Source organism: Perna viridis, chromosome 13 (assembly GCF_037379345.1).
Source record: "Perna viridis isolate PV_CMFRI_1.1 ecotype Kerala chromosome 13, ASM3737934v1, whole genome shotgun sequence".
Classification (NCBI taxonomy): domain Eukaryota; kingdom Metazoa; phylum Mollusca; class Bivalvia; order Mytilida; family Mytilidae; genus Perna; species Perna viridis.
Window position 1 is genome coordinate 1,615,363 of NC_142457.1, and position 19,230 is coordinate 1,634,592.

The window sequence follows — 19,230 nt, forward strand, 5'->3', positions numbered from 1 at the left end:
ATATGTGTAATACCTATTTTGCCAGATTTATTTTGTCTTGACTTGATTATGGATCGGACTAGTGTTTAGTGATTTTGTTGTTATACTTATTTAAAAATCCCCTTTTTTATCTCTGTATTACTGGATTTGTTCAGTAATTTTTCAATATAATATTGAAATTATAAATCAATTTACCGAAATGATATAAAAAATGTTTTTTCCATATTTCTCATAGTGCAAATATTATAATGGTGGTTTTTTTTTATACTATGTTTCACCTCTGTCTTATTTTTTTTACAGAAACTGACACTTAGAATAATATGACTATTTTACATCATAGATGATAAATGTCTAAAATGAATCTCACATTTAAGTGTTGTGAACTAATTGCCCTATTGAATGCTTAAAGGTAGTCATTTTATAGCGCAATTTTACGGAACAATGCATGTCGAGAACAATCATGGATAAAACACACATCCTTTGTAGCTTACTTTTAACAAAAAGAAAGGACTAGGAAAGCACACAAGATTTTAAAGGATAGTAGGGAAAAAACATAAAACAAGTAATGTGTTGTTATTGCCAGGTTTCAAAAAGGAATACTGGAATAAAAATTGTTTATCTTGTAGCGCATTGTCTGAAAGTTATTCCGATATGTAGTAAAATACGAATAGAATCTGACCAAACGCTCTTAGATCCATATTTTAAACAAGCAAATTTGAACTTACTCATGTATTAATTGCTAACTATAGATATTCTTACCTGAACGTCAAAAGGAAAATCATCCAGTTCCAGATTTTCCATGAATGTACCTTTAATAACCCTCTTCTCGGATATATACGCTTCGCCCTTGTCATTGTATAGTATCCTGTAACGTAACTGCTCTTTTGGATCGCCATAAGAATTCTCTATATACAATTTTGGATTCCAAATCTTTGAAAAGTCTACATTGTCCGCCTACAAAAGACAAACACAAAATTATGTTTCAAAATAAGAAATTAGATATAGAGAAAACTGGGTAAAGAAAGAAAAAAGAAAGAAAACAAAAGCAACATTGTGAGCAAAACTTACCTAAAAGAACCTCCACAAAAACTTATAATTACAGCAGTAATATAGACACCATGTAAGGAGTATGGACCAGGTGCTTACAAGTAAGATAGGCGTTCTGTTTATTTTTTAGAAAAATAATTAATTAGGCAACATCAGGTTTTAAAAATAACCTTACATCAAATGAATTTGGCCCGAAACAACCCTAGAGCAAAATGTGCAGCTCTTCACAAAACAAATGTCGATTCCTTATAAAAGAGAACTTAACTGGAAAGAGTGGAAAACCAAAATATGCCTTAGAACACAAAGCATTAACGTTCCGGTCACAGGTTGAGTCATCAAGCATTCGTGGCACAAATATTTTTTTTAATTAAAAATAACCAACCGATTATCTTATTCATTATAAAGAATTAAAGATTCAACAATTAATTGTTATTTTCAATTGTAATCGGTATTAGGATATTCCAAATCATTATTTTCGTTATTTCAGTTGACATCGACGCGACCTACTTTAATATGTTTCATTGACAAATATAATATTCTGATCGACCAAAACATTGGATTTCTACTAAATTCCTTTTATACAATAATGAAGTATACATGTTAACGACTTGCACAGCATTTCCTAAATATTCAAAACGTCCACTAGTCTCGCGTTAACATTTAAGATGTCCATATTTCTCACAAAGCTGAGATTTTATTGCCTGGAAGGGAAATCATTTCGCATATTTATGATATATTTATTCCCTATGAATAAGAATTAAATATCACGAAGACAATAAAATATCTAACAAATATTTTGGAATCGAAAGAAATTGTAAATGAACAAAAACAAGCAATATCCTCAGGGATTGGCATTGCAATGGAATAAAACAAGTAATCTCCTTTGGGACTGCCATAACATTGCATGATGTTTTGATCGTCGGCGTTATTCAATAAACACAAAGGAATATGTTTTTTGCAGACCGCATTTTGTTGACTTAGTCAGTGTTGTAGGGTAATGTCATCATGCTTAAAATATAATTTGATTTGACTGTGCCTGGTTGAATTGCAATGTATCGAAAACAATAAACCGTAATGGAAGCGGGATGTTTAGCACGCTGTATAACCAGGTTTAACCCATTATTTTCCTTTAAAATGCCTGTTCAAAGTCAGGACCATTGCGGTTATTTTAGGCCTTGCCTTCATATGGCCATTGCTTATATGGACTTTCATATTTTGATGATTCCTTTTTATATTACCCTTACTTTACTAAGAATAATAATAATAAAAAAAAAACTAACCTATTCTTATTTCATACATGACCCATGTCATACATACTTCAAATGTCTGGCCTGTTTTAAAATTATTTTGTTATAATTGATTCATACCCGTATTTTACTATATTGATATGTAGTGTAAATATAAGGGTTAAGTAGTTTTTTTCAAAATAACATTTGATTATCTTAGAGTGTTTCTTTTTAGCAATTTTTGTAATATTCTAGCCAATCGGTTATGAATTGTAAATGGTTGAAAAATGGCAATACTTCCTTCTTTTTATCATTTTTTTATCAAAATTACTGAACTGAGAGTCTACATCCGAATTACGAAAGTATGAATACCCACCTATTTCATTAACAGTATAGTTTGCTGTGTAAATTTTCGACATACAACATTCACTTTGAATATAATTTTAATGCAGAGATACGTTATTCAATTGGTGTACTCATTTTAGAATTGGTATACAAATGGATTGGCTTTACCAAAAGACAGTATATGATGGTTCCATTAAAAGTTTCTATTTTAAAAGTATTTCATAATAGTAGGCCTGAAATAATCCTAATTGACGTCGCTGCCTTAAACGTAGTTTAACAAATCTCCAATTGAAAGCTGATTTGCATATAAATTTATCCTGCTCTTTAGTCCTTTTCCCCCACTTGCATGTAAATAAGATATCGCCTTTGTCAAGATGTGCACCAAAACGTAGGGAAAACAGCTGTAAATGCACAAGTGTTCTTAAAAATAATTTTTTTGTCACAGACCAATACGAAGATTGAACAATCTAAATACACCCCACACTTTTATGTAGTTTTACGATGTTGATACAGTGTTAGAAATTCAATTTGATATGTACACAGCAAAAAACATTTCAAGTTATATTTTGAAATACATCTCCACTTTAAAGAGTGAAGAAATAATAATTTTATACCACAAATGTAATGTGACTAACGTATGTAATAGCTAATGCATCACATGTAACATATATTCACATAAAAAAGCAAAGAAAAGCCATTTACCTGAAACAAAAGCTTTAAAAACAAACAAAACAAATGGCCTTGATAAGTTGCCGTTGAAAGAAAGGGAATTCAGAATTTGAAGAAAATGTGGAATACAAATTTCATAAAATGCAAAATAGCGCAACAAAAAGTTAACGTACCGATTTGTTCTGACCATCAAGAGTCGGTTCCCGCCATTTTGCCTTTACAACGACATCTGCCGTGAACTGTTCCTTTAAAGTGTCTATTTCACCAACTTTGAAAAATTGAACGCAGATCTGTACTTTAGCCTGCAAAGGATTGTTACTCATTTTTATAAAGTACCACATAAAATGGTTATTGCAGATCACTTTCTTAGTAATGGCCTTCAGTGAGCTCATCCTGCCCCGATCAGACCCAATATGAAGCTTATCCATGACTGTATAAATAAAAACAGTTGTATGTTACAGTACTTTGGCAGATATGAACACTTTATCAATCAAGTTATTGACAGAAATATGGGTTTACACACAGTTGTATACCATATGTGGATCAAATAAAATATGGAAATTGTTTGAAAGTTATATAATTCATTGCGTAATTTTCCCTCTCCTTATTGACTTATTGGAACCGGAAAAGGTCAAGTAGAAGCCCGATCAAACACGGTCGCGGATTAATCCTGACAAATTCTCTAAATGCGTTTCGACTTTCAACTGTTGCTTTATTTTAGATGTTTAGAAATGTCAGTTTCTGTAAAGTGAATTCCGGATTTTTTCCAAGTCCTCACTTGAATATGTCAATTCTCTTTAGACTTAAATGTGAAATTCTGTTTAAGTTGACGTTAATAGCGAAGTCGTTTTCATCCAACCCCGTTGTTGCTCACTTTCAACCGTTCATGCGTAAAATATTTAACGCATGTTTCCTTTAAGCGAGAGGCAAAACAATCACTGGCTGCTTTACGTCAATCTAAGATCACATCAAGACTTATATTCATCTCCATGATATTTTCCCCAAAAATGAATATTTCAATGTCGAAAGAATGACAGAATACGTCACAAAAGTATTCGATCACGCTACCATCAACGTCACCATTACACTTAGTCAAAGAAAAATAGTCAAGAAAACTTAATTAACCAGTCTGCTTTGCTCTGATCGTAAACTTCTGTCCATTTAGCAAACTAATAAAGAATAACATTTTAAATAGAATATTACAGCTCTAAACAATAAATCCCGAGTTAGGTCATAAATGTATATTGTATCCATTATTCAAAAATACAGACGGGACATAACTCTATACCAATATTTCATATTTAAAAGCTTTTATTGGTCAAAAATATTTCTTCTCATGTTCTACAACTATTGGCAATATTAACGATAACCCCTTGCGTATATTTGAACTGGAAAATAATACACGGGGGACAACTTTGTGTTGTATGATTCCACTGATAATGGAGATCGTATATAATTTTTGTCATAAATAAATAAACAGCCCTAAATATCAAACTTGACGTTATCATACCTTCTTTTACGGTAAATGGCAAAGGATTGTCAGTCTGGGAATCGGGTCACATTTTTTTATGGGCGATCTTTTAGATTTTTACAAAGTAAAAAGTGTATGCTTCCTTATAATTCCAAATGTTTTTGCAGTTATAGGTCAACAATTAGTCTGGTAGAAATACATTTTTTAATTGGGGGAGGGGGGCTCTGACTGCGAATCGATTAGGTTTTATTGATTTGACAGGATATTGTATTACTAATCTTAGCTTGAATATTACACTGAACCAAGTTTCAAAGAAAAAAAAAGCGGAACAAGTCAAAAGTCATTGCAAATGAAATAACAACACAAATCATTCACCATCTTGTTATTTTTACTTATAAATTGATTTAATGTTTAACTGCTTAAGAATGATGACTTAAGTCAGCAGTTAGTATTTTGTACGATAGACAAAGGAACAGATATTGTGTAACGAAACAAATTCACCATCGTATTATACGAAAATATAAAACCGATAAGCAATACCACTAATTTATATATGCACACACTCATATACTTCATAGGAAAAATATCACTACGTTTTAACTTTTAAATGTGAATCTCTGAATCCTGAAATATGGTCAACGTATCTTAAATAAGACGAACATTCACACCACGTTTAAGGTGCTGAGTTCTGCATCACTTCAAACAATATTTGACACAGATAAAATTGGCATCCAATGAAGCTATTCTGAATGTTCTAGCACTATTTTAGATCTCATTTGATGAAAGCAACTTAAATCATTGGTTTGTAAACCTCATTTGTCTTTCCAATGTTTTATTTTTATTCTATAAATATGATACAATCTATGTCAAGATGTTCCGGGACAACAAGCAATTATGTTTCTGAACAAATTTGCTTGTTGCATGCCATAGTCTAATTCAATCAGATTTGAATGAGTTCACAAATTAGAAGCATTTCAAAGAAATTGATTATCGACTAAAACGAAATATTTGTGTCTGAAAAACCTATTCAGTTGATATTGTTTTTGGTGTACCAATATCCGATGTAGCCAACTGATTTTCAATGACTTTGTCTTTTCAAGAAAATAAATTATATTTAATACAATAATTGATGAAAATAAATTGACAAACATAATTACATATTTGTTTTAGAGTAATCAAGGGAACCAAGGTTAAAGCGGTAATCAAAAGAATATAATACAGGGACAAAGACCAGACATGAAAAACAAACACACACAACAAAGAACATACAGTAACTAAAATCATACATACAAAGTAACAAAAGCAAATGAGCAACTCGGACTCCACTAAAAATTGAGAGCATGGACCAGGTACACATATATGCCATTATTTGCTGGTTTTCTAAAAGTAAGGCCCCCTAATGAATTGATGTATTGGCAATGTATCATTTCCACTTCTGATACTCAATGGTCACATCCAATTTTCAGCAAATAAAACAATTAATTTAATGCCAAACCAATTCTTATGATCGAACGACATTTCTTGTTGAAATAACTGCCTTAGTTTATAGGATAAACAACAGATAAAACGATTGATATTTTCTTTAACTCAAGTATTTGAATTTATTTCTGACAGCAATTTTAAAGCTCCTTCCACATTGTCCAATTAACTAACTTCAAATAAATAGAAACCCTATTCTGAAAATAGCTGTTTCACTCGCTACGAATAGCTTTCATGGTCTGTGCTTTTCTCACTTGCATGACTATCTGTTCCAAAATACTGATAGCTTTTTGTATCAACAGATTCGTTCGTTTTTCGTTTACCCCGGACTTTACTTTTGTTAAGCAACTCGGTGGGTGTTTATATAAAATGTTTATAAAAGTAGAGGACGTTTACCCTACCGGTGCACCTGGTGGAGGATCCCGGTTAAGACCTGGAGGAGTATTCCTGTTCCGACCTGGTGGAGGATACCTGTTCCGATTTGCTCATTTACTTTTGTTCAATGTACATATAATTTTAGTTATATTATGTTCTTTGTTTTTATACCTTTGAGATACAAAAATACCATTCGTATATATTGCAAATTTGAATATGCTGTACAAGTGTTTCAAGTAGTAACCTCTTATCAACAGCATTAGAATCACATTTATTGGAAGATCTAAAATTAATTGTCTACAAGAAGTACTTAAAGGGAAAGACCACCTTTGCATGAAGTTAGACTTTTATGAAAAAATTATACCCATGTACCGATTTTTACCGATAGCTTTGGAATAGCTCGTGACCTCACTAAGTCGGTTTGATACTGATACAAGTACTGCATATGATATGTAAACAAAACATATCCCGTAAACATTTCTACGATCCTGTTCATCTAATCGCTAAACTATGCTGTCTTGTCAAGATTACGATTGCATAAATGATATAAGAAAAATATTCAAAAGGTTTTTTGACCGGTAACACCAACATTCTTCGGAAGTAGCCATTAGATCTTCCTCCGACATTCTAGTCTTCTGGCCGCAAATCCCGTTGTTCGTCCAATACAATGAAGGAGTCTGAGTTTTTGAGGTAATTTGAATTTATAAAACTACAAATTTTGATAATATAATAAAAAAGTAAAAATAATTCGAGGGTTAGGAAAAAACTGACTACTGGGTGATGAATACCCTGGGGTATTAGTCCATCAGGAGTAGCATCGAGCCAGTGATTTTTCAATACAAAAATACTAATCATACGTATTGAAATGTCGATATGATGTACAGATGCTTCAAGGAGCTAGAATAAAATATAATGGAAGATCTAAATAAAAAATTTGTATAGAAGTACTCAAAACCAAAACTATCGAAACAAGATGCCAAACTGAAACCTCAGTGCTTAGGTAATTTGAAATGTAAGTATAATGTAAGTAAAATATATATTTCAACAAGGCAGTTATCATGTCCGGTAATTTTACAACAATTTGCAAGTTTAAATAACACAATGAATTGTCGAATTTGTTGTTTAATACCACGCCAGTAGAAATTAAAAAAAAAATTTCATAGGAGCAAGAATATATAAGTTTATATGGTGGATATTTTAGCCGTTTTTCAAGTTTGAATACACACTAAATAAAGTATTTCAATTTCCTCTCGAGACTCCCCTTTCGACCAGTTTTGAGGATAAAAAAGACAAAAAGTTGTATGTGTCATAAGAGATGCACGTCTTCCCGATCACGAAGTGTTTTTACATTTTAAGGTGTCGACAGAGTGTGCCGGATAAAAAACTATTACATATTCGTTTTAGATTCATTGAAATACTAGTAATCAGAAATAGAAAACAACATAGCTGCTGATATTTACGCCTACAAATATATTGCATTAGAAGAATATAGCACTATAGACTTGTAAAGGTATATTTGCAAATGATAGAATGGAATACAATACAAACAATGATACACTTACTGGATTATAAGTAATTATCTGATTAAGGTTAGGTTCCGAATAATATCACAAACATGGCCATATTGTACAATGTATTTATTGTTTTGTTAACTTATATATAAAAAAAAAAAATATTCGGTGTCTTACTGGTATTCAAAATATTTGTACTTATTATCCTATGATATCAAAAATATAAGCTATTAATTTAATTTGATTGATTGTTTATTTATCATCTGGGCAAAATAGCTTATTTCCATGATCTAATTGTGACGTCATTAACGTCGATCGGTCGACCACAGGCCGCTATTCAAATAATTCCAAACTAAATAAGACTCTGTTGAAGAAACAATTCTATATTTGACTTTAATCAATTGTAATTTGAATTATAAGGATTGTTTTTAATTTTTACCAAGTAATGCTCGTATAACTAAATCAAAAATTGAAAACAATCCTTAAAAACTAAACAAGACAAATGATATATAAATAGGAAACCTTATAGGGACAGTATGAGAAGAAAAATTCCATACAACAATAACCAAAATTAAACACACAATTTATCGTTTTATCCACAATATAGTCTTAATATGGTTTGGAAACAGAAAATATGACATTCGTGGCAGTTAACAGCAAATCGAATAATAATTAATAATCCCTATGCAGATGAAAGTGACATTTCTTTTGAAAGTATGCAATATATTATAATCACTAGACAGCTGCATGGTTTCCATGGTATCTATATATGATTTATGTTTTGTAAAAGCAGCAGCATTTTTTTTGCTTATTCGGCGAATTTAATGTAGGACAGTTCTGAAGATAAATGGTATATTCATATGAAAATATTCATTACGCGATCAGAACGAGAGATACCTTGGCTTTTCCTTGATATTAGATTAAGAATGAATATTGATTTAGATTACAGTTTATTGTTTTAATTATCGCTTTAATTTACAGTTTGAAATAGCGATCTGTGTTTTCGTCAAGTCAAAATGTCGTATTAACACAGTAATATATCGCCAATTTATGTTAAATTTCAAAAATGTGTGCATATATCATTGACATTTTCCAATTCTTGACTTATTCTACAAGCTCCATGCAACCGCAAACGTTTGATTCCTCTCTTATTAACAGCTGCATACCGGCCTTCCGGGCGTTATTCAAATCATACGTCGATTGCCAATAATTTTTCCCGACTTTCTTAGATTCTTGCATATTCTGAGAGGGCTGGCTGCAGCGTGAATTTCGAACGTCACACGATGTTAGGAGCTTGTTAATTTTATTGGAAAATGAAAAATATCGTTAAGGCTGTTTGAATATTTCCATAATGCAAGTTTCATTTTTGCTATTTCAGTTTATTTTCCATTTTACGATGATGCAAGCATCACAATAATTAATAGATATAATGTCTTTATAATTATAGTCTTAATTGGTTATTGTTGTTTCTGTTATATGGAAGAAAGGTTTCATCAAATCAAGTTTATGATAAATCATATATTGATGACAAACTGTTCAAACAAAAATGTATTTAGAATCAGAAACCTGTCTCAACATGTTTCATAGTAATGCACGTCTACAAATTATCGATAAAAAACGAAGCGTTAGCAGTATTATGATTCAAATATATATACAATGTTCTAAACTTTAACATGTTAAACGATGGCGATCTACACATAGAATGTAGCGAACCTAACGAAGATATATTATATACAAAAAAAAAAAAAAAAAAAAAAAAAAAAAAAAAACGGAAGTGACATCAGGTGCTTTTGAAGTGTTAACATATCTTGCTTTGCTAACGGCATCCGTCAAATTCAATGTGAGTACCATCTGATAATACTTTATTAAATGACTTGACGTTGTACAATGGTTAATAACTACACATGCACATGCTACATACTACAAGGTTAATGTGTAGGTGTCCTTAAAAAGTGTAAATTTTGTAATGGCTAATCTAACAAACTTTCAACAGCATAAGTCTTTTTTAAATCAAATTTTGTAAAAGTGCATTTACAAGGTAAAATGTTAATTATTTTGTCAGTTTATTTTAACAAAAGACTAGTTTCACTTTTACAGCAATGAAAAGGGGGTAATGCACTTTGTAATGCATATCAATACATGTTTCAATCCTTTCATAATCATAATGGCATTGATAATGTTAGTAATGTTCAATAAAACGACAGATTTTTTTTCATTTATTTTTACGAACACAATTTGTACGGAAATGATGTTGTAAACTCTCCTTATACTTTTATTAACCATTATATTAGTCAGTAATGGCCACACACAAACCGATGATCGATGTATATTATGAATTTACAGTCTCTTTTATATACAAGGCATGAGAAACATCACCATATCTTCACAGTTCAACTGTCATTGACTGTTATAATGTTTTTATTGTTGTCGAACTTATCTGTATGGAAATATTAGCCCTCAACAAATGCATTGAAAACATTGTAATTTTGTAGAGATTCGATCGGTAAACTGAGAACTCAGTATTAGTAAATTACAAAATCTACATACTGTACTTTTTAGGATATCTTTTCCATTTATTTCTATATGTTGAATAGGTTTTAGGGAATTGGGATAATGGAAACGGTTAGAGGAATGAAATTGGGTAATGTGGATTTGTTTTTGGGATGGGAGAGAATAGGTTCACTGTTATGTAGTAGCTGTCTGTAATAATCATGCAGTCCGAAAAAAATGTGATGCACCCCAAAAAAAGATACATATTTTTATTTTCATAGTTCAGTTGTTTTATAGGTCTATATGATGAGATGTATAATCATTCATTCCAATCTGCCTGTTCTTAGGAGATAATCAACATTGAAAATCTAATAGATTCTATTGCATTTGAGTGCCATTTACAGAGTTATCTCCCTTAATTTTGAAATCTACAGTGCATTCTATATAATTTTTTATCTCCTAAGAACACAGGTTATAGTAAAAACCGAACATTAATTTCTGTTTACTATGGAAATTCAAACAAAATATCAAAAAATGAAAATATGTAGGCTTTTCAGTCATGAATCACATTTTGCATGATTCTTAGCTGGAGTGCTTCTTAAGTATTATTCGTAATTCATTTTAAAATATACCTAATGAAAAATACTATTTCAAATGTTCAAATATTAAAAGCCAACATGAAATTTGACCTCATCATGTAGTGATATGGCGAAAAGTATGAAAGTGCTATTTTGTGGGTATGGACAAAGTGGGAATGATGACTTCTTTATAATGTAAAGGAAGTTGTTATCATACAAGAACTGTGTTACCCACTACGTGAGTCCGATAAATAGGGGAACACTCTAGTTTATCCTTTCGGAATAAAGGTCAAGATACTATTACAATTATATCCAAGAGCTATAAATAACCGTTCACCGTGTAGACGTAGTGTAATGCTATTGTCGTTTAATCGTTGAACTTTGACTCTTCTTGCAAATGTTCATAGCAAGGTCAGTTAGTTCTTCCGTAGTTAAATGCTACACTCTGTTCTATAAAACCCTATAGCACTCAACAAAATGTTTACACTGAAGTGTACAAATAATAAACTTAAAATTGTAACTTTCTGATGATGGCGATAATTAAATCGATATGCGTAAAAATCACAATTGTTTTAATTCTGCAGAAACTTAAGTCATTTGTAAATACCAAAACAAAAAAAAAAAAAAAAAAAAAAAAAAAAAAAAACAAGGCCATTAATGTACAGAATATTTGTCTAAGCGTCTGTACTGTTGTAACTCTAATGGGATTAAACTTGAAATTAGTGAAACGTTCTGTGAAGACATTCATCATTTTACAATGATCCTTGTAGGGTAAAATTTGAAATTGTGATACATGTAAGCTTCTCCATTAATTTCACAGTGATCTTGATAGAGTGATAGAGTACGACTAGATAGAGTGAGACTTGACAGAGTAGCTCATAGGTATCAGTGTTAACAGAAGACGTGAGAAAACTGTCCAGTTACTTAAGTTTACCTTGATCATCTTAACCAGCTTCTGTTGTATGTTACAGCTACTATAAAGAGTTAACGTCTTTCTCTCCCCATTCCCCATAGTCTCACCCCAAACCCCCTATTACCCCATTTACACTGCCCCGTTCCCCAAGTCTCATTACCTATTTATATTCAACATCGTGCAATACGTGATTATTCATGTTACAAAATTATTGAATTAGTAATATTATTTACCACAATATATTACATTTATAATTAAAGATAATTTGGTATCATTATTTTTTGGCAAATTGATACCCTTTCCCCGCCTTTACCGTCTTCGTTCACTATTACTCAATTGCCCATTGCGCCATGCTTAATTCCCCATTGCCCCGTTTACTATAAAATGGGAAGTTGGCCCAATACTGGTACTGTAATATTGACAAAAGGTCTTTTCGGTCCTAAAACCCAACCAAAAGTTTAACTACCAGCCTGTAAGTAAAACTGTACGAAGCAGCATTGGTACAAAATCAATAAATTGCTCATTATCCATCCGTTCATTCAATACTTCATGTTCCATCACACTTCAAATACTCCAACAGAAGGTTTAAAAGTGATGTGCATTAAAAAGTTGGAATTCAAAAATGATGAATGGTGCAAGGAAGCAATTTGTCTCGATTATAACACGATTGTATAATAATAATGGCAGGGTGCTTTAAAATTCATTTTACCATTTTATTTAATTCTGCTTATTTGAAAAATATTTTACCATACTGCAACTGTACCGACAATAATATATTTATGCATTAGAATATGATTTAGAACAAGTGCAAACCTGGACTTTTATTAAAGATATAAAACGATTGCTAAACTTTTGAAAGAGTGTTTATAACATCCATTTAATACAATTAATCTACTATTTCATCCAAATCCATAAATATTAAAAATCCTTTTATTACCTTATTACACAATTGTAATGACAATGATTAATATCTTAACTCGTGCAGCTCATGTTAAGCATATGCCCATCAAATGCAATAATTCGTTAAATTGTCCAGTGATGCATGCCAATCTTGCAAAAATTATACATTAGAAAAACAAGTCTTCAATATCTTCCTTATATTACACATTAATTGTCGATTAAAGCTTTAATTCTGGAAACGTTTACATCTATTTATCAGATAGAGTCATTGATCGTGTAAAATCATTATGCAATAAAATGAATAACTTTCACCATAACGGTAAGTGGTAGATTGTATCGGTTGTTTGCTGTCTGTCCTATTTGTATGATAATTATACAAGCCAGAGGTAACGTAGAAGTCACCGTCTTTGGTGTTAATGTCATAACAAGGGAAATTGGAAATGATGATTGACTCGTGAAAACAACTCAATTATGGTCCTTTTAAATAACATCACACAACAATCAATGTTTGCCAAAGGACTTTTTGTGACTGAGCTGCATTGTTGTTGCTAGACATTCATTGAATTACTCTCTCTGGTAATATGACCGCTAGGTGTCGCTGGTAGAGAAGAACATGATTGCCCTTTTTGAGCACCTGATGTCACTCCCGCTTGTTTTTGGGAGTTCAATTTGCTAGTGCTATATATTTTTCTGCAACGTCTTGTTTTCCTTTTTTCGCTTTATATATTTAATGTTTTTATTCGGTTCGCCACATTATGCACGTAGATCATCCTTGTTTCATTTGCGGATCGGTGTGAAAAAAATGTTACATAATATTTCATTTTTGGTGAATCTTATATTAGCAATTTGAAGTAGTACATTACTACATTTATCCATTTATCTCAGCTACCAAAGGTAAATGAATTAAAATCATATTCATGCTCTTGGTAAAGGTCAAATAAAACAAATTAAATTACGGCAAAAATTCTACGACCCCCTTCCTTATTAAGAAATGTGACATTCTTGCAATGAAAATCGTTCTAGTTTCATTTGTTTTACCGACATTTTCAATGAAGAACATACTGAATTCAGAAGAACGGTCTGCATTTAAATGCTTACTTCCGTAATCCATTACAACTTTTAATATATATAGTTCTTTTTTTCACTTTTTATTGTTCATATTTTCAGTACTCATTTGACTGGTGGCAATTTTATGCTGCCATTTTGTGTTGAAATATACAGGATATATAATTAAAGCGGAAGGTTGACCGTGCTATAAAACCTAATTTAACGCTTACCCTACCGGTGCACCTGGTCCATGCTCCCAGTTTTTAGTGGAGTCCGAGTTGCTCATTTGCTTTTGTTACTTTGTATATATGATTGTAGTTACATTATGTTCTTTGTTGTGTATGTCTGTTTTCCATGTCGGGTCTTTGTCCCTGGATTACATTCTTTTGATTACCCTATAACCTTGGTTCCCTTGATTACTCCTTAACCCATCTTTCATTTTGAAATGCCTTTACCAAGTCAGGACCATTGCAGTAGTTTCGAACTTAGTGGTTTTTTACCCTGTTATTGCCATTTTCCTTCTAGACTATTTATGTTGTTTATTGCCTAGATTTTATCAGTTGGGTAATTGTGTTACCATTCAATTACAATGCAAAATCTTCTATTGCTTGCTTTTCCTAACACTTTTGCAATGTAGAAATAGATATTTGTCATTTTAACGGAATTGCGTCACAGAAAGATGACAATTTTCCATGCCTTTGAATGGTAGATTGGGACCCTTTCCCATGAAACCACGAAGTCACGAGAGGAGACTTACATGTCATATATAGAGTCTAAAGCCGACTTAACAAGATTAAAAACCTTAAATATGTGAACAATTATTTAATGTATATACTTTTAGACGATCCTTTTCAGATTTATGAGAAAATTATCTTTCCCTGACAAATGCTTTAAAAAAAATTCTTTGAGGATCACTTAAAGTAATATCAAGACATTTGTTAGGATCACTTAAAGTGAATTTATATACATAATGTTGCAATTGTCGTACAACTTGTACCTAGTGTACTCTAATTTGGGTTTTACTGTCACAACACGTATTAAAAATATAAGACAAAAAAGTATTTTTCGGATTTAAATCCACAAGTTTTGTTCTTCCATAATAAATTTGTATTGAGTATTCATTATTACGACATGGTTGCGTATATCATGTCCTCGGCGGGTGTTTCTAGAAAAGCAGAAGACGTTTAACCGACCGATGCACCTAGTCCTGTTGCCTATTTACATTTGCTGCACTTTATGTATTATTTTTGTCATTCTTTGTTATGTTTGTCTGTTTTCCATATATGTTGTTTGTCCCTGGATTACATTATGTTGTTTTCGCTAGAACCTTGGTTCCTTTGATTACATTTTGTAAAAATATAGAGTAATGTGTATTAGGAAAAAAAACTGTGCTGATGTCAATACTTTATTCTGTTATCTTTCGACACAATACACCCATGCTAATTTAACGCATGGCGATAAAAAAAAAATATACTAGTAAATGCACAGTAGGCTTTTTAGATGTACCTGGAAGCATACATTAATTGTTGATTGGAACATCTCAGGGGTTTGAAAAAAGACTTTTGAAATTTGATTTACTCAAATCTTGTTCCTTTAACCATTTCCACTGACACTTAATTGAAGAGACTTAGGGAGACTTAGGGAGACATAGGGATTCCTGCAAGTGGACCATTGATTTGAAACTTGCAAAAGTGCAGAACCTGCCACCCCTGAAAAAATAATCCCAGCCTATTTGTCTGAGGACATCGGCATCTACATACAACATAAAGTTATTGACTCTGTAAAACACTATGCTAGGAAATGAACAATGCTCACCATATTAGGTATTGGCGAGAGATTGTATCACACTCTTGTTAGTTATTTGTATGGTAATGAGGCAGACAGTAGTTACACAGATGTCAAGGTAAGATCATAGGTTTTGATCCCATATCATTGAAATGGCAAGGTTAATGACACTTGATGATATACAGTTTCAATGTTTTAGAGAACTACATAGAATGTTTTGCCATTTCAAAGGTCTGCTTAGGTAGTAGTTTATGTACGAATCATTCACATTCTCTTTTTGTAATTAAGTTTGCCCTGTAGGTCTATATGATGAAATGTATAATTATTCATTCCAATTTGTCTGCTTTTAGGAGATAATTCAAATTGAACAATTAATAGTTTCTATTTCATTTTAGTGTCATCATATACTGACTTATCTCTCTACTTCCTGTTTACTTTCACATTTTAAACAAAATATTAAAAAAAAATAAAAAGATGTAGGCTTTTCAACCATGAATCCCATTTTGCATCATTCCTATGTGGATTGCTACTTAATTCCTTTACCAATTTAGCATTGTATATTTTTCAAAGTACCACAGACAAACTACTTGCGTAAGCAATTTCTAGTAAAAGAGAAAGTAGAATACGTGCGTGCATATTGTTAATTTCAAAGTACAATATATTTCCTTGATATAAAATCACCAATAATAAATTCATTTATAATAAGTAAATTTTTTAACACTTGGCTAAGAAATATGGACCACCACGTTTCACTAGAAGTGAAATTTGTACTCAGATATTAAACATTATACTTTATACTGTTATGAATAGATGTTAATGGCTTTTGACAAATCTTACCTTAGAAAGTCAATTCAAAAACTATAATATCAGAAATGTAGTGTTGCTTTAAAATAAAAGTTTTTACGCATACACCAAAACATTAAAATTTTGAAAGAGGTTAACATTGGGTGACAGCTACAAATTTATTCATTTAAAACTTATTGATCATTTACTTATATAAGAATTGTCGAAGATGAAGCACTTGTCTGTTTTTTAGTTTTGTACAAAGATAAAGATATAAATCTACCCATTTTTATGCCTTCAGGTAAAAGTTGTCGATAAGAATCAGGTAATAGGGGAAACATGGCCAAAGATTCCACACTAAATTAAGAATCGGGTAATGGGGGAAACATGGCCCAAAAACCCACACTGTATTAAGAATCAGGTAATGGGGAAAACATGACCAAAAACCCACACCATATTATTAAATAAAATGTGCCAGCAAAATAAAACAAAAGCGAGATTTTGCGAACTTGTTTGTCTGGTATTCTTCTAGATTTATTGAAACGCAATAAATTTCTAAGATATACAAATACATATCGTCATTGTTTGTTTGTATATAAACAAATCCACATTTCGATAGAGTTAAACAGATCAACCGGCCGTTATTCCTTCAATTAGGCTTCCGAAATGGGTTTGTGCGACTACATGATTGAATACATCTCAATGAATTCATGGATCGATACAGTGTATCCATCTGCACCAGGATAATCCTTTTGTTCACCGTGTCATGGTTTTCCTTTCATCTTCCTTTTAACCCGGACATAACATTTTGTGAGCAACATTCAGCGTTTTTTTCATTTGCAGAGTATGACTAAAAGAATTTCAGATTTGTAGCTGTCTGACACTTATTTATTACTTTTCTACTACATGAACATTGCATAGACTTAAAGAGTCGAGCACTTTAAAAAGGGTCAAAGTCAATATTGCATACTACAAAAATAAATATATTCGTTTTCGATATTTTGGAATTGTTTGAAAGCTTTTGCAATAATCATGAGTATATCAAAGGGTGTCATCTTGATGAAAACGTTTCAAACAAATTTCGTGTTGGTTTAAAACTGAATTAAGAAAATAATAAACTGATCCAATCGAACTTTTCAGATCAAACGTACAAAGTTGTAGACATTTTTAATAAACTGAATATCTTACTAGTATATCTTTCCGAGAAAATACAGTTCAAATAAAAACAAAAACAAAAACAAAAAAAAAAAACATTGTGATTTCATTCCATGTTTAAGATCATCGATGAATTTGGAATTTCACATTTGGTTTCACCATTTGTCCAAGTAAACGCCCATTTCTAATTGATAGTGATTTATAACCGTCCGTTCGTGTATATTGCTCGCGAAAATGTGAACAAGTTGCAAGTACATTATTTACGGAAACCAAAGGACGAACTTGAGTTAGTATATATACGGGAGTAATTTAGCAAACAGACATAAGACAATCTACATAATATGTCATTACCCTGAGTAAAAATCCCCCTTTCTAATTATTGGAATTGAGTTGTTTCTTGTCTATAGGTATAAAACACGGACTACTTGTTACACAGGAAAGGAAAAACAATACCCAAGAGAAAACACTCAAATTGAATTGTCACAATACAAGTTCAAACAGAAATCTTCGACAACGTCTAACCACATGTGTACTGAAATTAAGTTGACACCTAAATAGAGAGAACGATTCTATTAAAAATTAGTTGTCATGTTAAAAAGGAGCCAAGATTTGTTTTGAACACTCAGGACAATGAAGAGTGAAAAAAAAGCATTATACCTATATAAAGAGTCTATCTGTTCTTCCGATAGTCCGTCTGTCCGTGCGTCCATTATAGATGGCTTGTCCTCTTCATAGCGCCTTTATATTTTGACGCATTCAATTTATAAACCTCAACGAATCGTGAGTAGCAATAAAAGATCGATGAAACTTTGATTTTCATAAGTCTCGATCAATGAGTCCAACTACTTGGTTGAATTGGATTTCGCGTTTCCATTTTGACTACGCGTTTAATGTGTGCCATATTGTGTATTTTTCTAAAGGAAGCATATAAGGATACGTGGGGTTTTATGAGCATGCTCACTAAAGTTCATAAAACAAAACTAAAAAAAAATACTACCATATATTTTCATCTGATATATTATTCCCTATTATTTGTTATCAGATATTTCAGATGTAGTAAACAGAAAATCAGATCGCCCCAAAACCATCAAACCAATTTTGCTGACGCATATTTTATATATACATTACAAACAGTTTTTTTATACTTTGAAACGAACTTAAAGGATACACTACTGAATTGACTACGATGTAACTACTAAATGAAGACGAGTAATGTCATGAATCACAAGTCATACAACCTTTGTGCATAAGGGTAACAACAAAAGTAAAGGAGAAGACCATGTTATGGTGCAAGTAAAAAATATCGAAACTAGTCTTTTAAATGTTCATGAAAATTAAATTGAAACAAAATGATTTCCTTTTATTAACTAATTAATCGCGATTTAAAATTATGCAATTTGAATTTCCCGCGTCTATGGGCGCCACCATAATCGGTTGAGTTGTGACGTCACGAAGTCGGTTTGTAAAGTGAAAATAA

At 31.7% G+C, this 19,230-nt stretch overlaps 1 protein-coding gene across 5 annotated transcripts in view; it reads right to left on the reverse strand.

Annotated features, from left to right (window-relative positions):
* Positions 1 to 19,230, reverse strand: part of LOC148599183 (uncharacterized) — a 69,952-nt gene that overhangs the window by 13,670 nt on the left and 37,052 nt on the right. For all 5 annotated transcript variants that reach the window (XM_088557891.1, XM_088557894.1, XM_088557893.1 and 2 more), the window contains 2 exons: positions 3,440 to 3,568; positions 739 to 933 (listed from right to left, as the gene is read on the reverse strand). In XM_088557891.1, coding sequence (XP_088414017.1) covers positions 739 to 933; positions 3,440 to 3,568 — 324 coding nt within the window. The remainder of the gene's footprint in view (positions 1 to 738; positions 934 to 3,439; positions 3,569 to 19,230) is intronic.